The sequence below is a fragment of the Zalophus californianus genome, chromosome 4 (assembly GCF_009762305.2).
Source record: "Zalophus californianus isolate mZalCal1 chromosome 4, mZalCal1.pri.v2, whole genome shotgun sequence".
In the NCBI taxonomy this organism is placed as follows: Eukaryota; Metazoa; Chordata; class Mammalia; order Carnivora; family Otariidae; genus Zalophus; species Zalophus californianus.
Window position 1 is genome coordinate 57,271,112 of NC_045598.1, and position 19,667 is coordinate 57,290,778.

General features: G+C 35.0%; 1 protein-coding gene across 2 annotated transcripts in view; it reads left to right on the forward strand.

Annotated features, from left to right (window-relative positions):
- Nucleotides 1–19,667, forward strand: part of LRRC7 (leucine rich repeat containing 7) — a 939,042-nt gene that overhangs the window by 548,216 nt on the left and 371,159 nt on the right. Inside the window, exon 2 of one of the 2 annotated variants that reach the window (XM_027572991.2) lies at nt 17,176–17,251. The exons of the other annotated variant lie outside the window; for it this stretch is intronic. Within the exon in view, the coding sequence (XP_027428792.1) occupies nt 17,251 (1 nt within the window). The 5' untranslated portion in view covers nt 17,176–17,250. The remainder of the gene's footprint in view (nt 1–17,175; nt 17,252–19,667) is intronic. 2 annotated transcript variants of the gene reach the window in all.

The following is a 19,667-nucleotide window of genomic DNA, read 5'->3' on the forward strand; positions in this document are numbered from 1 at the left end:
TCAATACCCATCACCAGGCTAACCCATCCCCCTACTCCCCTCCCCTCTATAACCCTCAGTTTGTTTTTCAGAGTCCATCATCTCTCATGGTTCGTCTCCCCCTCTGACATACTCCCCTTTTCTTCCTCTCCTGTTATCTTCTTCTTTTTCTTTTTTCTTAAAATATGTTGCGTTATTTGTTTCAGAAGTACAGATCTGTGATTCAACAGTCTTGCACAATTCACAGCGCTCACCATAGCACATACCCTCCCCAATGTCTATCACCCAGCCACCCCATCCCTCCCACCCCCAAACACTCCAGTAACACTCAGTACTGTTTTCTAGAGTGGCTGAACCAGTTTGCATTCCCACCAACAGTGCAAGAAAGTTCCCCTTTGTCCCCATCCTCACCAATACCTGTTGTTTCCTGTGTTGTTAATTTAAGCCATTTTGACAGGTGTGAGGTGATAGTGCATGATGATTTTGACTTGCACTTCCCTAATGATGAGTGATGTTGAGCATCTTTTCATGTGTCTTATAGCCATCTGAATATCTTTGGAAAAATGTCCATCCATGTCTTCTGCCCATTTTTTAACTGGATTATTTGGGGTTTTTTTCGGGGTGTTGAGTTTTAGAAGTTCTTTATAGTTCTTCTGTAGAAGTTCTATAGAACTTCTTTATAAGGTTTTTGGATACTAATTCTTTCTTAGATATGTCATTTGCAAATATTCTCTCCCATTCTGTAAGCTGTCTTTTAGATTTGATTGTTTCCTTTGCTGTGCAGAAACTTTTTATTTTGATGAAGTCCCAATAGTTCATTTTTACTTTTGTTTCCCTTGCCCCTGGAGAGGCGTCTAGTAAGAAATTGCTACAGCCAAGGTCAAAGAGTTTGCTGCCTATGTTCTCTTCCAGGATTTTGATAGTTTCAGGTCTCACATTTAGGTCTTTCATCCATTTTGAATTTATTTTTGTGTATGGTCTAAGAAAGTGGTCCAGTTTCATTCTTCAGCATGTTGCTGTCCTGTTTTCCCAGCACCATTTGTTGAGGAGACTGTCTTTTTTCCATTGGATATTCTTTCCTGCTTTGTTGAAGATTAGTTGACCACATAGTTGTGGTTTTCTGTTCTGTTCCATTGATTTATTTGTCTGTTTTTGTGCCAGTATACCATACTGTCTTGATGACTGCAGCTTTGTAATATAGGTTGAAGCCTGGAATTGTGATGCCTCCAGCTTTTCTTTTTTTTTTCAAGATTGCTTTGGCTATTCGGGGTCTTTTGTCATTCCATAAATATTTTAGGATTGTTTGTTCTAGTTACGTGAAAAATGCTAGTGGTATTTTGATAGGGATTGCATCAAATACGTATACTGCTTTGGATAATAGAGACATTTAATAATATTTGTTCTTCCAAACCATGATCATGGAATGTTTTTCCATTTCTTTGTGCCCTCTTCAATTTCTTTCATAAGTGTTCTATAGTTTCCAGAGTACAGATCTTTTACCTCTTTGGTTAGGCTTGTTCCTAGATATCTTATGGTTTTTGGTGCAATTATAAATGTGATTTATTCCTTGATTTCTCTTTCATTATTGGTGTATAGAAATGCCACATATTTCTGTACTTTGATTTTGCATCCTGTAACTTTTCTGAATTTGTGTATCAGTTTTAGCAATTTTTTTGGTGAAGTCTTTTGGGTTTTCTACATAGAATATCATGTTGTCTGTGAATAGTAAAAGTTTGATTTCTTTCTTGCTAATTTGGATGCCTTTTATTTCTTTTTGTTGTCTGATTGCTGATGCTAGGACTTCCAGTACTATGTTAAATAACAATGGTGAGAGTGGACATCCCTGTCTTGTTCCTGACCATAGAGGAGAAGCTCTCAGTTTTTCACCATTGAGGATGATATTAGCTGTGGGTCTTTCATTTATGGCTTTTATCATGTTGAGGTATGTTCCCTCTATCCCTACTTTGTTGAGGGTTTTTTCCACATTAATAAAAGAAAGGATAAGAACCATATGATCCTCTCAATAGATGCAGAAAAAGCATTTGATAAAAAACAGCATCAAATTGGTTTTTTAAATTGTACCAGATAAAATTGTCCTTGTGGCTTTAAAATTATGGATAAAAGATACAAACCAAGCTTTAACTTCCTCTCTGCATCGTCAAATCAGATGTTATATAAAGGAACGAAGAAGTGTATTAAGAGAATAACATATCAGTTAGAAAACCAGTGCAGCTTAAACGTTTCAGGTTTATTGGAATAAAGTTAGCATAAAATACCCCCAAAAGCAGAAATAATATTAATAGAATGTTATTTTGTGAATTTTGCTTCACTAGAGTCTTAGGTCTGTGGAGACAGGGATGGTGAGTCTGTTACATCTGCATCACCAATGCTGAGCCCAGTGCCTGGCACATGGAGATGTGTGGTAAATACTTACTCATTAAATGAATTAATTAATGAGCCACAGAAGACATCTTCACATTAAAAAAATACAAGCACTTCAGTTTATTTTTAATCTATCACCCATGCTAAAATGAAAAGGAAAGTCATTAAATTGATAGCCTGTTAAAGCCAGTGGCATATTTACGGATTTGTGTTCCTTGGAGTTTACTGATCGACTCATTAACATCTGAAACTCTGATCCACATGAGGCTATTTTTATATGTAGAATGAGTAATTGTTTCCATGGAACAAAAGTCCCAAAAGCAAGGAATGTATTCTAGCCCCTTTGGAAGATTCTCTGCTTTTATTAAAGAAAAATGTTTAATCAGAGCATGCTTTTTGAAAAAGTTGGCTTAATTTGTTTTCAAATTGGTGCACAGAGGGTATTCATACTTAAAGATTCTAAAATGAGGGCGCCTGGGTGAGTCAGTCTGTTAGGTGTCCGACTTGATTTTGCTCAGATCATGATTTCAAGGTCACGAGATCGAGCCCTGCAATGGGCTTAGCCTCCATGCCTAGCATGGAGCCTGCTTAAGATTCTCTCTCTCTCCTTCTCTCTCTGACCCTCCTTCCTCTCTTAAAAAAAAATAGATTCTAAAATGGCATCTTCAGTGTTGTACAGGTCAAAAGAAAGAGTACATTTTACATGTTTTAACTGTTTCAACTGATGATGTGTCCATATGGTACAAAGTGCAGAAAGTCTTGATCTAATTTCTGTTTTTAAATTAAATTACATTTTTGGGTGCCTGGGTGGCTCAGTTGGTTAAGCGACTGCCTTCGGCTCATGTCATGATCCTGGGGTCCCGGGATCGAGTCCCGCATCAGGCTCCCTGCTCGGCGGGGAGTCTGCTTCTCCCTCTGACCTTCCTCCATCTCATGCTCTCTCTCTACCATTCTCTCTCTCTCTCAATAAATAAATAAAAATCTTTAAAAAAAATAAATTAATTAAATTACATTTTTTATAACAAATGCCTCAAAACCAGGCATTGTGTTGCTTTATTTCGTGTGAGTTTAAACATCTTGCCATTAACACTAAATCTAAATACACTCTTCTTTTTTAAATGTAAAAAAAATATCTCACTTGTTGTGTCATTTGGCTGCATGCCTAAAGAGTGACTAATGTTACCTATGTGTTCATGGGTCATCACACACCATGTTTAATCTAGAACATATTTTCACCTCTGGTATTTGACATGTCACATGCCTATCAGTTTACTGTCAGGCAAGATAGAAGACATCATAAAGGGCATCAGTTCTTATTGCTCTCTTATGGAGCCAAGCACTGCAGATGACAGTAAATATGACATCTTTTGTGATCAGCAACATTTTTGCTAGCATCCTGTTATTAATAATACTCTGGCGAGACAGTATTACCAAGGATAATCCATGGTGGAATGATAGTTCCTGCATCATTGGCCACAAAATGATTTTTAAGCTTTTTCTAAGGCTTTTTGTTTTCCAAGCTTTTTTCCCCTTCAGGCAAACTCTTAACTAAACTTGTTATAAAATAATTGGGAAGGTGAAAAAGGGAAAAGTGACTATTAAAAGCTCACTTTTTAATTTTTAACTCAAAGGCTATATTTACCAATTTTTAAGGAACACAGTGCATACTGAAAGATATCAAGCCTGAGTATGATAGGTGAACTTAAAAATTATAAATAATGCAAAAATGATTTTTGATTGGATGTATAATTATAGCACTTGGGAAACTTATTATTGAGATGAATATTTTGATGATAGGTGAAATGTAGACAGTATTCTGGGCAAAGTATAATATGTGCTTAATAGCCATAATGACCTTTATGTTGAAAAAAAATCAGTCACAGTGAGGAAAGGGTGAGCAGTTTTATGACTAGCATTATCCAGACATGTTTTTTTTTCTTCTAGGATCAATTGCAATGTTTATTACATACACATAATTTATATTGCTGGTGTAATGTATTATGTACACCATCATTAAGCAAAGTTCATGAGATGACCCATTCCCTGGTTTACTGATCCTTCTGCATAGAATGCCATATTTATTTATTTATTTATTTAAAAGATTTTATTTATTTATTTGACAGAGAGATAGCGAGAGCAGGAACACAAGCAGGGGCAGTGAGAGAGGGAGAAGCAGGCTTCCTGCTGAGAAGGGAGCCTGATTGGGGGACTCAATTCCAGGACCCCAGGATCATGACCTGAGCTGAAGGAAGATGCTTAATGACTGAGCCACCCAGGTGCCCCTAGAATACAGTCTTTAATTACTTAATGCTTTTTAGTTCTTGTGAGACCCTAGAAGATTCTGAAGAGAAAACACGAAAACTTTTAAATGCATAATACTTCAGAGTCACAAACCACATTTTATTTTTACCTTGTCTTGATATATTTTTGTTTTCTTGGAAAAAAAGATTTTATCTCTTGGAAAATCTTACAAAAATGATTTCTCTCATGACATCGTTTTTAAAGATTATACATGGTTAAAAACTGATAATTTACTTTTTCTAATTATTTAATCTTTCAAGGCAAAAACAAATAAATCTTATTTTCCTTTGTTTTACAAAATCGGTATTCTATTTTTATATTTCAATGTCAAATCTAGGTATTTTAGAAAAATTTTAGATGGGACTGTGAGAATTAAGGTTATCTTTTAATCTTAAATTGCACTTGTTAGCTAGTTTACCCAAGGATGCCATAACTTTAGAATCTTTTATGATAACACACAAGTTACATATTTATATATCTATATAAGAATAATTTAAAATCTCTGATATATGGAAATCATTCAACAGATTATGTAATTGTTGCTTCAAATTCTTAAAATTGTGTAAATGATACTGTATATGTGTGTGTATACATATGTATAATGCATATGTTAACATACATTAACTTAATTGTGTTTACCAGAATGTCTTCCAATTCTTCTTAAACTTGAAAAAGTAAAGTATTTGATCAGTGGTCTTATTTAGAGGTATTCTGGGTTAAAAGATACGTATATCAACAAATTAAACCCCTTTAAGAATTTTGTATCAGAATTAATGAGCTTCCTTGAAACTAACAAAATTTGTAGCCTATGCTTTCCTTTTGTTGCCTCCTTTCCAGGAAGCCAAAAGATATATTCAGTGTGTCTCTTAATAAGTGTTTTCCTTTTTATGATTTCTATTTTTTTTACTCTTTTAATTGTCAAAAGAAAAATCAACCAGAGAATAATTTTCTTCCAATATACAAATATCTATAATAGCTAGAACTTTATTTGTACTTGATAATTTAGGAAACTTTTATAAGTTAACATACATTAATATTTTAAAGGCAAAAAAAGAATTAAGTACATTTTAGGAAGCATTTGAAAGCTATTTTGGAAACTGTAGAATTACTAAATTGAGTAAATTACCATAATTTTGGCTTTGGACAACTTTAATTTCTCTATGTCTCTATTTCCTCATCTATAGAATAGGAAATAGAGTACTGCTTCATAGTGCTTCTGTTCTTGTGAAGTTTTAATGTTATAGGAAGACTTTTCTGCACAGTAGGGACTATTTATGGCTATGTGCAATTTTTTAATTTTTATTTTTTTGTAATCATATTTATAATATAGTGTGTTTTTTTAATTTTATTATGTTATGTTAATCACCATACATTACATCATTAGTTTTTGATGTAGTATTCCATGATTTATTGTTTGTGTATAACAACCAGTGCTCCATTCAATACGTGCCCTCTTTAATACCCATCACCAGGCTAACCCATCCCCCACCCCCCTCCCCTCTAGAACCCTCAGTGTGTTTCTCAGAATCCATAGTCTCTCATGGTTCATCTCCCCCTCCAATTTCCCCCCCTTCATTTTTCCCTTCCTACTATCTTCTTTTTCTTCTTCTTTTTTTTATTTTTTTTTAAATTTTTTATTGTTATGTTAATCACCATATATTACATCATTTGTTTTTGATGTAGTGTTACATGATTCATTGTTTGTTCATAACACCCAGTACTCCACACAGAATGTGCCCTCTTTAATACCCATCACCAGGCTAACCCATCCCCCTACCCTCCTCCCCTCTAGAACCCTCAGTTTGTTTTTCAGAGTCCATCATCTCTCATGGTTCGTCTCCCCCTCTGACTTACTCCCCTTCATTCTTCCTCTCCTGTTATCTTCTTCTTTTTCTTTTTTCTTAAAATATGTTGCATTATTTGTTTCAGAAGTACAGATCTGTGATTCAACAGTCTTGCACAATTCACAGCGCTCACTGTAGCACATACCCTCCCCAATGTCCATCACCCAACCACCCCATCTCTCCCACCCCCCTCCACTCTAGAACTCTCAGTTTGTTTCTTTATAAGTTAAATTTTTTACATTTAAACCTAGTTTTTCAGTAATTCTTTTTAAAGCTTAACATCCAAATCTTATTCTATTCATAAGTCTGGTACATCCTAACAATCACTTTAAAACTTTATTATTTAAGGGGTGCCTGGGTGGCTCAGTCAGTTAAGCATCCCTTGATTTCAGCTCCCATCATGATCTCAGGGTGGTGAGACTGAGCCCTAAGTCAGGCTCCCCACTCAGTGGGGAGTCTGCTTGAGATTCTCTCTCTGCTTCTCCCTCTGCCTCTCCCCGCCCCCATGTGTATACCCACACATTTACTCTCTCTCTCTCTCTCTCAAATAAATAATATCTCAAATATCTATAATTTAATTTAAAATCAGTTAGATTTTAAAAATATTTTTATTTTCTTCATAAATCTAATACATTTTATCTTCCTTATCAGGTTCTTCAAGCCCTGATGTAACAAGCAAAACCTCCAAAGACACTTAAACCACTCTTGCAAATCTAATCAGTTAAATGTATAAATGTGGTATATTTCAAGTTCTTTTAGTCATCACAATACTATTGTTAACCAACTAAATAAAATTCTCCTAACTACTTCAAATAAACATCTGTGGGGCAGAAAACTTTCCCTTTCTTCCCTTCCACATGCTTTGGTTGGGCTAATAATTAAATTGACACAGATTAACAGAAAAAAATTAATTTTGTAGACGAAAGAATAAACAAAGAAAGAATAAATTTGTAAAGAATTGACAAAGAGGCTTGGTCTTACGGTAGTAAATTAGTGAAGAGGTAATAAGATTTGTCTGCACTGCCTTCTCAGGTCCATAATTCCCTATCTCTGGTGATAAGGATGTCTTCTACTCTCCTGGTACACGGAGGGTACCTTTCACATGGGAGATTTATTTCCTGCTTTCAGGGGACAAAGGCCATTTTTGTATCGGCTGTTCCTGAAGTAATTTTGATTCAAAATAATCAATATGCCATAGTTGCATATTTTGGGGATTGCATATTCTCCTCCCCTTCACATTACAACTCTGTAATTCATTTCTCATTTCATTTGGAATAACATGTTCTTATGCCCTATATGTCAAGTTTTTTGAATATTATAAGCACATTTAATATCATTTATAAATTTTTCTTATGTTAAACTCAAAATTATTAATGGAAAGTGGTTTTCTTCATGATCTCAATTTTGAATTTGTAAATTTCCCCAGAATTAGAAAGACACTTTACCCACTTCTTCTTACACAACTTTTACCATTACAGTAGTAAACAACCCCAAACCTCAGCAAAATTTATTTTTCACTGCTATTTTATGTTGGCTACATATTGGCTGGGGTTCTGCTCTGCCATCTCTTTGTTCCAGAATCAAGAAAGAAAATGAGGCTTATAGCTAGGGTTTGCCACAGATGGCAAATAGTATTAGTAGCAACACAGGCTGATGTAAAGCTTTTCCTTGGCTTATATTCCATTAGCCAAAGTAAGTCACATGGCCTACCTAGGCTAACATCATTCCCGCAGGAGCTATGATCCTCCCAAAGAAGAGGCATCTATAGGAGTCTGATAGCATGGGAAAATGCTTCAAATATTTTGATCAATCAATGCATTCTACAACCTCTTTTCTCCAAAAAAAAAGTCATAATATTACCTAATTATTTCTTATGTGAATTTTTACCCTAGTACTCATTGCTTCTTTACTGAAAGACTGAATGCTAAATTCTTTTCTTGCTTTTTTCAGGCCTTACAGTCCTGTTAAAGACCTTGTCCTGAGGCTTAAATGAGATAATGCAAACGAAAGCATCTATACATCCTTAGCAAATATAAGTAGGAATACGTTAGGGTTTTTTTGGTGGTTGTTCTCATATTTTTTGACTTCATCTTTCCTGGTTCCATTTTGCTTGTATAATTATGTGGTTTTTGTTCAGGCCCAACTATCTAAAGGAAAATCACTTACCTATGCATAGATAAGAGGAATTTTGCTGTTCTATCATCAGTTACTCTGAGTTCATGTCATTTTGGCCTTGGAAACAGTCTTGCATTACACCATCATTCACACCGCTCCTCTGACTGCTCTATTTACACTCATTTAGCCTTTTATATTGGACTTTTTGGAGGCCAGATCACACTGTTTTCTCATATTAAAATGGTTATTGACAATAAGCAAACTGCAAGTCATTTTAACGTACGGTTTAAAGCAACATTTCAGTCAGCCTATAATGTATTTGTGCACAATTTTTTTAAGGTGCAAGAATAATCTAACCAGCCAGGTTATTGAAGGCATTGAAAGTTAGGCAGAGGATTTTAAATTTAATGATGTAGCAAATAGGAATTAATTGAGTTTTCTGAGGCAGCAAATGGAAAAACAGCATGGTGTCAGTATCACAGTGTGGCAAGGAGTATGAGATTTTATGTCAGACCATCCTGGATTGTAATACTGTCACCACCAGTAAGGCCTTAGAATTCCCATTCAGTTATGAAGATCACACTACCTACTCCATAGGGTTGTCATTCAATAATTGTTTCAATGAATACTGGGTTCCTCCTTTGTACTAGATGTTGAACAAAACCAACTCAGTTATTGACCACATTGTGCTCACAGTCTAGGAACAAACAGAGAAATATATAAAGAAAGAAGCAAATTAATAGTGAATAATTGTGATATAGGCTCAGAAGGAAAGGAACAAGTGACAGAGAACTTAAAATTAATTGATCAGAAAAAACCTCTCTAAATGGTGACATTAATAGGGAACAAATCAGAAGAGGGTTCTGTAGCTGTTGGGGGCCCATCCATCTCCTCTTGGCCTCCAACATTCTACTGTGTGCCCATGGCATCTAAGTACAGGTATTGTTGAATCCTCTTGAAAACATTCTTTCAGCAGGTGTTCAGTGCAGCCTGGAAGTTAATTCCCCCAGGTGCAGCCTCAGTCATTGTCAGATGAGAGTGGGAGAATAAATAGCTCACCTTCCTCACCCCTCTCCTACCCCTTGAGGTATATTCCATGTAGATACAGCTTCAGTTGCCCAGAGTGGCAGTGGCTTCATTACTTCCTGTTTCAATTCTTAACTCTTATACTGGTGTTTCATTGGATTGCCTCCCAAATGAAGCATTTATTCTCAAATCTATGCCTTAGGCAGAATCTGCTGCATGGGGAAACCAACCTGAGAGAAATATCTTTTCTAACCACCTTAGGATAATATCTACAACACAGTATGCACTCAGTAAATGTTAGTTCTCCTCTTCCTCACCCTTGCTCCCCCAAGTCAAGCATGCGTGATGAAATGTTTTAGACAATCATCTCTAGACTATACTATATAGCTTTGGAGGTAACTAAAGTCAGGGTCCTAGAGACCAGTGAGGAAGCAGACACCCACTTTAGTACTGACAAAAAGCAGTAGAAACCCAGACAAGCCAATGTGAAACGCTTGTTTCACATTGAAATTTAGTTACAGTGGCCTGTTTATATTATTTTGTATCCTTCACTGCACATTATATACTCTGCTGGACTATGTGGTTCAATGGAATATTATAAGAGAATAGAGGTGCCATAAAGATACCACTGGGGAAGAAAAATTATATATACTATTAGGCCATACAAGTAGGCTGAGAGATCAGCAAAGTGTTCTGTGAAATTGGTCAGAAGTACAAAGGCTCCTCCTACTTTATGTCACACCAGTCCTATAGGTAGTGGTACTGGGGAAATGCGAAAGAGCCTCTGATCTCTAGCAGCACTTTCAAAGCTGCTATATAGACAGTTGACCCTCAAACAATGTGGGAATCAGGGGCACCAACCTTCCACCCCCATGCAGTTAAAAATCTGCTTATAACTTTTGACTTTCCAAAAACCTAACTACTGTAGCCTACTATTAAATGGAAGCCTCACCAAAACATAAATAGTCGATTAATACATATTTTGCATGTTATATATATTATATATTGTATTCTCACAATAAAGTAAGCTAAAGAAAGGAAAATATTACTAGAAAGTCATAAGAAGGAGAAAATACATTTACAGTACTATACTGTTAAAAAGTCTCATATAAGTGGACCCACCCAGTTTCAACCCATGTTGTTCAAGGGTCAAGAGTGCATATAATGCACAAAATTAAAATAAAACCAATGTGCTTGCCATATAAGTACACTTTCAAGTCAAGTATTCCTTGTCCTCTCTTCTAACTCATTTTCCACTTCTTAAGCTAGCCTTAAACAGATAATCTGAAGATTCTATTGGCTTTTGAAAATTTTTAAAAATTTATTTCCCACCAGACCATACAAGGTCTGATGTGTCACCCTCCTCTCCTCTGTCTCAATCTATCCTTGGGTTACTCTTCTTCATGCTGATTAGGCTCAGGCATACTGGCCATTATTTAGTCCCTTCAGGTATGCTACATGTCTTAGTGCCCTTTTGAATGTTGATCTTTCTTCCTGGAATTTAATTATCAGCTATTTACATAAATAGGTCTCTCTCATTCCTTAGGTGTCTGCTCACATGTTACCTTCTCAGTGAGGCCTTTCTTGACCCCCTTATCTGAGATGTATCACTTAGCTATTACTACAATAATGCTGCATAACAAACAGCAACAAAAATCTCAGTGGAAGGCAGTAATGATCATTCAGTTAGCCCAAGTATCTGGGGATTGGTTGGGAATCTGTCAAGCCAGGCTGGGCTTCACTGAGTGGCTCTGCTGATTTCATTTGGTTTTGTTCATGTCAGGAAGTCAGATGGAAGTCAGCGGATCTGTGATGCCCCTGCTATAGAACTCTGCTCTGATCTCTCATTTTACTACTAGGACCAGTGGGTTAATTTGGACATGTTCATTTCATAGTTCTTAGACAGGGCAGGGCTGTAACAGTCTGGCCAGAAACACACAAGGCCTTTTAAGGCCTAGGATCAGAACTGGTCCACTGTTACTTGCACCTGTTCTATTGACCACAGCAAGTCACAGAGCCAAACCCAACATCAGTGGTATATTCCTCACATGGAAATATTGGGGGTGGGAAGGGAATGCTTCTGAATATTTATGATCCAGTGTACTGTGAAAGGTCTCCTTTGTTATTCCGATTCAAAATGCTCAGTTTATTGCCTTCCAAGCAATTTTGTTTTTTGTCTTCCATTATCCTCGTGTCTGTCTCACCCATGAAATTTTATATTAGACAAGAAAGAATAGTGGATGGTGGTAACAAATTAAACCCCAAATATCAGCAGTTCTATACTTGTTTATTCTTCCCCCTTCCTGAAGAATTTAAGGGATTTGGAAAAGGGGTAAATATAAAAGGAACACAAAAGGCTTATAGTGATTCATGAGGCTCTGCCATTTTTTCTGTCCTTTTACTGGCCTTTAGAGTAAAATATATGCATGGAAGAAACTTAAAGAATCTTGGCTTTGTTCACTGAAATTCAATTAAAATTTAATAAAATGTATAAAATACTTGAGGCATCTAAGGCACTGACTGATCACGGAGTCAGAAGCCTTCCACAAACTTACAGAGTGTGCCGAGTGCTCCCTCACCCCAGCTCCCATAGTAAAATGTGCATACTTCCGTCATATCCTGTCTCAGATTATATACTTAAATCTGCTTTCAATATCTGCCCTTTAGTGATAAGCTCTTTTGGGATTTATTCATAATTTATCCGAGAGGCTACACAGGCAGGATCTGGAAGGCCTTAGTCTCCTATTGGGAATTCTGTTTTGCCCTCTAGTTTCTGAAAAGCCTCTATCTGGACTTTCAAGCTCTGTCTTTAAAGTCAAATGACTTACAGTGCCATTACTAAGACATCTTTTGCTCCACTCTGATCTCACAAATCCAGTGTTGGGGGTACAGTCTTATGCTTTCTGGAAAGCCCTCCCACTCTAATTCTTATAATGCCTGCAAGATGTGACAACAGATTCTAATGAATTTTCTGAAGATACTGGTGACCTTTAAAATGTCCTCATGTGCTCAGGATGGCTGTGGTGAAATCCCCCCTAAGATAATTAACAGACTATGGCTATTTAAAATTTCTTTCAACTTCGTAATTCAACCTAAATCTGTTCCCTGCTGTAATTCTTGCCTGGATTAATATTATCAAGTTTCTGTGATATGCAGCACCTATACTTCATTAGCTCTGAGAACATTATTGGCATTAAATAGTCAATGACTATTAGTAATCACATCACAGAATCACTAAGAGAACATTAAACATGAGACAGAGTTAAACTTCTTAGCCAATTCAAAATCAATTTCAGAACATTCTTGACATTTCAAACCCTCTGAATTTTTCACTTATCCAGTAGTAGTTGGAAACTTAAGTCTAAAATTTTAGTGTTATCAGGAATACCTACTGTGCCTTCTGGATGTGAAAGGTTAATTTTGATGAACATTTAAACACATTAGGCAATCTCATTTAAATAAAATTGAAATGTAAATCTGGGAGTTGTGGTGCTTGGCATCCAAATCTGGCTTATTTACTGTGTTGTCCCAGGCAAGTGTTGTACCGACACTTGTTAAATATTACAGCATCTACGGAGTGATAGACGCTGGTTAGAAGCATAACTGAACAAGAACTTCCCCCGGGAGGCCATGCTTTAAGTAATAACTTATACCTTAAGGACTTTTCATACACACTTTCTACTTTTAAGTAGCAGGTGGAAGAAGCAGGTCAAACTAGGATTAAATGCAGCTCAGGCCATCAAAAGATATGGAAAGTTTGGGAAGAAAAGGGCTGTAATAAGGAGCACTGGTTAGTGAGAATTAGCATCCATTTAATGCATGACATGGATTTTTTTTGTCATCATTTACATACAATTTAGATACTGAGTGAGGAGGTTATATTTCAAGACTCTTGACTAAAAAACTAGAAACCAGAAATACCACAAAATAAGTGTAGCCCAAAGCAAGAAACCTTTCAAAAGACTTGCACACAATGTTTCCATATATCAGTCCTCCCAGTAGTCTTTTATTAAAATGGACTTTAACCTGGGGGCTTAAGCACTTGGACAAGCTTATACTGAACCAAAAGGGACAGTGATAGCACTGAAAAAAACACTTGAAAATTATTTTTCTTTTAAGCATCTTATTTTATTTTTTTATTATGTTATGCTAATCACCATACATTACATCAGTAGTTTTTGATGTAGTGTGCCATGATTCATTTTTTTGCATATAACACCCAGTGCTCCATTCAGTACGTGCCCTCTTTAATACCCATCACCAGGCTAACACATGCCCCCACCCCCTCCCCTCCAAGACCCTCAGTTTGTTTCTCAGAGTCCATCCTCTCCCATGGTTCATCTCCCCCTCCAATTTCCCCCTCTTCATTTTCCCTTCCTGCTATCTTCTTCTTCTTCTTTTTTTTTTTTTTTTTTGAACATAAAGTGTATTATTTGTTTCAGAGGTACAGGTCTGTGATTCGACAGTCTTACACAATTCACAGCGCTCACCATAGCACATACCCTCCCCAGTGTCTATCACCCAGCCACCCCATCCCTCCCACCCCCCACCACTCCAGCAACCCTCAGTTTGTTTCCTGAGATTAAGAATTCCTCATATCAGTGAGGTCATATGATACATTAAGCATCTTATTTTAAGTTATTAAGTAAAATGTCACCATCAAGGCTGATATGCTGGTCTCTATTATAGCCAAATTGTTCTTTTTTCCCCCTTCAACACTGGCCTTAAAAATGTGGTCTTACCTGTAACTATATATATTAGGTCTCTTGTAAAAGAAAAATAAAATACTGTGTTTAGAAGAGTGTGTGTCCTAACATTATTTCCCTTCTCTGATGAGTGTTTGTCACACTAGCCATGACAAGGCCCAATTCCATGATTTGCAAATAATAAAAGCAAGTATACTTATTCTTAAAATAATATAACTATATATTATACTATAATAACATAATTATAATATACTATTATAACTATTATAATAATATAATACAGTATACTATATTATAGTATAGTATCATATAGGATAATAACTATAATAATAATAATAATTTAGACATATTTCTTTCATTATATTGAGTGGTGAATCTGCCTGAAAGTAGAGGGTCAATTTTTATTTTTAACAAAGTAGCAACAAGAAAACAGAAAACAAGAATATAATTATTTTTAAGTATATATCACTTTTTTGGGCAGTGGAATAATATATTTTAGGCCTATAATTTTACTTGTTAGAATAAAACAAAATAATAGCAAAGACTGTTCTCCTAAGAAGTGTGCTTAGCTGTTAAGAACTTACTTTATATTATTTTTTAGAGACTATTTGTGAGACATTTAACGTTAATTATTATTGTCACTATGATAGGGTTTTGGAATATAGGTGAGGTTCAGTGGGGTGGAGTCTGGAGCCGAGGACTAAGAAAGAATTCTTGATATGTCTTTGGTGCAAAATGGTGGTTTATTAAAGCATGGGGCCAGGACCCGTGGGCAGAAAGAGCCGCTGCACTGGGGTTGTGAGGGGTGGCTGATTATATACTATGGGGTTGGGGGAGGTAAGGAAAAAGGGAGGTTTCCAAAAGAACATTCATATGCTAAAGAAGACTCACAGGATACCAGAGGCCTTGACATTGTCAAGTTAAGGTTGTTTACTCCTCTAGTAAGGCATTACCATTAAGATAGTTGGGAACTTCCTGGAGGAACAGGACACTCTGCCCATTTCAAGTATCTGTCAATGGGCTGCAGATTATAAGGGCATTTAATGGTATCTATATTTCCTTCTGGAAGCTAGGTTATTGATGATAGGAATGCTTTGTTCTTGTAGATTGCTAAGACATCTGTAAACTGAGGGAGACTCTATAAGTTAACTATTTGTTTTTCTTTTAGGGCAGCCAAGAGTGCCTGAGGAATGTCACATATATCCCATGGTGGGGGCAGGGGGTTGTGGGGTGTCAGCTTCTGCTTTGTCCTCAGCTTGCCTTCTGTTCCCTCATCAACTATACAGATAAAGAAGTTACAATAGATGATTCCAGTTTTCTAATTTGGACTCTAGACTATATTAAATTGTATTTAAACAGGCTGTATCTTTGTGTTTCTATGAAATTCAGGATAATATATTGCAGGCTGTAAGCATTTCACTATGTAACCTGTAATTGGGATATGTAAATCATTTTTAATTTTAGTATAAAAGTTAAAAGACAAAGGTATTAAGAATAACTATAGAAATTGTTAATTTCTATTTCATTTTAATAATGCATTTGTAATCAGAAAATTACTTCAGCTTAAACACATGGTTTGCTGAACTTTATTTAAGATTGTGCATTTTATTTTTTATTTTTTATACAAGTAAATAATTGCATCAATTAAATAAACATAATCTCCAGCATATTAACTGTGATTTATATATTTTCAATAAGTTTTTATTTTCCAAAATATCCTTTAGAGTCCTTATTTCAAGAAGAGAATTTTTTTTTTTGTACCTGAGTGTTACTATGAACAATTAGCTTTATCAAGCAGATTTTGAATATTTTCTTGGTCCTCTCATTCCCCTTTTTAAATTTTTTATCAGGAAACTGCACTAAACAATACCAATAAAGCTTTCCTTTATGATTCCTAAAACACACCAGGCCCAGCCTGACTATATATCAACTAGATATATCTCTGTTCCACTGATAAATGGAGGTTTCATATAGTCCTGACTTACAAATTTAATAATTATATTGAGACTCTTGGGTTTTATAAATATAAAGGCTTTACATTAAGTATTCAAACAAATAATTTCAAGGTGTCATTTTCTTCTTTATCTCCCATGTCAACTACGGGTTGTAATGTTACAGAGTACAAACAACAATACTAAATAAATATTCATATCTGCATCAATCTCACTAAAGTCACTTTTTAAAAATAAATTTGATTATTGCAAATGCATATGGGCATTTTAGGCTCAATTATTTTAATTGTAATATATTGAACACACTAAGCTATGAGTACACACACACATAATAAACGTCAGTGTCAAGCACTTTGTTTTAATGATAACTGAGGATTACCAAATGAGGGTTTAGGTGTAATAGTGAGAACATAAAATTTTATTCATTCAGAATAATTAGAGGAAAGGCAACTCTGACCTGTAAGAATCTAAATTGTGAAATGTTTTAAAAAAATTCTGTTTTTATAATTTTTAAGAATGAGGGAAAATAACATTTCACATTTATTATGTAGTTCTTAGGAATAAAACAGGCAAGGAGGAAACTCACTCTACAAAGAATTTTCCTTGCAGATATTGAATTGTTTTTAGAAGGAATATTGGACAATAGTATCATCCTTTTGTTCCACACTGAATTTATATATTCAAAGCTCAAATATTTAAAATGATAATTTTGTGGAATTATTCTGATTAGGATGTATAACCTGACAATTGGAAATACATTTGATTAAACTCTTCACATTCCATTCTTGCTTATTATGTTCATTTAGATGCATTTGTCAATTTATAAGTAGTTAATTAAAATTTTTTAAATTTTCTTTTTTTTTTTTAAAGGAGCCCGCTACATGAAAAAAATGCAAGTCAAAGTGGTCACAACCTAGAAGTCTGCAGAGACAGGAATAACTAGCAAGTAGATACTATGTTATTTTACTATGCTTAAGTATATAGAATTCAGTAGTGTTCTGGGAATTTTACTCTATAATTACAAAATAGTCTTGTAATTTTAAATTCATATTTAGTAGTATTTGTGTTAACTATATCACATCACAAAAATAGTTAGGAAGAAAAGTGGTAACTATGGATTTCAGGAAACAAAATTTCTGTCAGTAATAATGAAATGATTTTGGTTAGAAAGATGAGTTTAAATATTGTATCTTTTCTAGGTCTTTACTTAGAGACCTAATTCAACAATATATTCCTTTCTAAAATGAGTAAGAATCTCCCTATACCTTGTAACACATTCAACCACTGTATAAATGTGTTAATTCCTCTCATAAACCATTAATAGGAATTATATTATAATCATGCTTTTAAGAAATAAAATGAAGTTACATTCACCTTTGAAGGTGAATTTCAAAATTTCAAGGTGATATCAAATGAAATCCAGACATTTAGCAGGAACTTTCCATTCATCAGTACTCACTGACATTTTCAAGAAATGAAATAGGAGGTTCAATGATAAGAACATGTAATGTTTGGATGAATGGATTTTTAAGAAGACTTAAGAGTGTGGGAAGGGTAAATAAAATTATTTGAATGGCAAGAAGAATCTTTGAAAATCTCATTGTTCCACATTAAAGTGTTTGGAGTTGATTCTTTCTCCTCAAATGTATCTGGGAGATTGAAACAGAATCAGGAAATGTTAAAGCTAAAAGTTTTTTGGAAAGTATTTATATCAGTTCTTTCATTGATATGGATTAAGAAGTGAAGTTTGCACTTAGAAACTGATTTTACATATCATATTTACATGTATACACACACAATACATTTATATGCACATACATATAAAAATATACATGTATTTTTAGGGTAAAAATATAGTTCTTAATTTAACAGATATTTTTCAGTGGTTGGTGACTAAAATCTTGTCTGCAAAGAAAAATCTACAAGATATGATGGCAGTATCCACAATCAAAATATTTTAGAAGTTATACATATTTTTATATTTAAAATCCTATTGTAATAGAAATTCCTATAATTATAGACATTGTTTAAAATTGTGTTTCAACTGCTTAACAGTAAAGATTCCTAAAGAACTTTATAAGCCAAAAGTAGTTACTTCCCTTTCAGTCTTTTTTTAAGGCTTTATAAATGACAAGTCATGGATGATAAACACCTCACATACAAACTATATCAAATGTTTATACATTTGGAACTACACATTTTGGTAAGAATGCTAAACAATAACTCAGTAAAACTCAGAGATAAAAAGCATGAATGAAACCTAATGAATCTGGTTTATAAATTTAGACTTTTTATCTTGGGATGTAATACACTGATACAAGCTTACACTATAAGGTGTAAGAATTTTGAAATTCAGAATTCAGACTTTTAAAATAGTTTAGTTGGCCTCTCCTTATAGTAAAGGAGAGAAAATTCCAAAAACGTCTTTAGAAATACCTTGGTAAGAGTCAGTATCAGCATCAATTTTAGCTCAGAAAGAAATGAGGAAGCCCATAATTTGAAAGCTATTGAAGAACTTAAAAGATGAATTATTTTAAAAAGGAAAAACATCAGGAAGGCTATCTCAATAGTCTGGTGGTGGGAGCCCAGGAGACTGATGCTTGCAGTCCTGCAGCTAGGGAATTTAGGAGTCAAACTAAAGTGATGGCAGTAGAGATAGAGAGGACTGTGATGTGAAATCAATACCCTCTTTGCTGGATTCTACAGGAACTTCGTTTGGATGAATACTGGCCCCATTATTTGAGATCTGGAACATTAAAAGAAGAGCAGTTAACTTTGAGTAGATGATGTTAAAATGGTAAATTTAGCTTGGAATGTGAAGTTCAGGTGCCATGAGTGTAGCAAAATGGGGATACTGCAGGGTTGGTGGAAATACAGAACTGGAGGTAGGACTAGAAGATTTCTCCGAATAAACACAGTGGTTGAGGCCACCAGGATTTCATCAGACAGAAAACATGTACAGAGTGGAAGGGGAATATTACCATAGGTACAGTTCCTAGGATCAATATTCAATCATCAAAATTCTGTTTAGAGAAAAAGAAGTCAACCACAAAAACTGAGCAGTAGTCAGCAGTAGGAGGAAAACTGGCTTCCAGTATTTTTGTTTTGTCTTGTTTTTTAAAGAAACTAAAGAAGCAGGAAGATTCATAGAGAGGTTGGCAATGTCAAATGCTGCCAGAAAGCCTGGGAGGAGGATGACTGAGGGAGAAAAGCTTTTAGATATCTCAGTTAGTCAGTCATTGGGAGCCCTGATGGAGATAATCCAACTTTGGAGGCCAAATGAATTTGTGAATCCTTTTTAATTTAGTACCTTTATTCTTTACCTTATCTTCTTAATGTATCAGTCCCAATAATAGAATTAT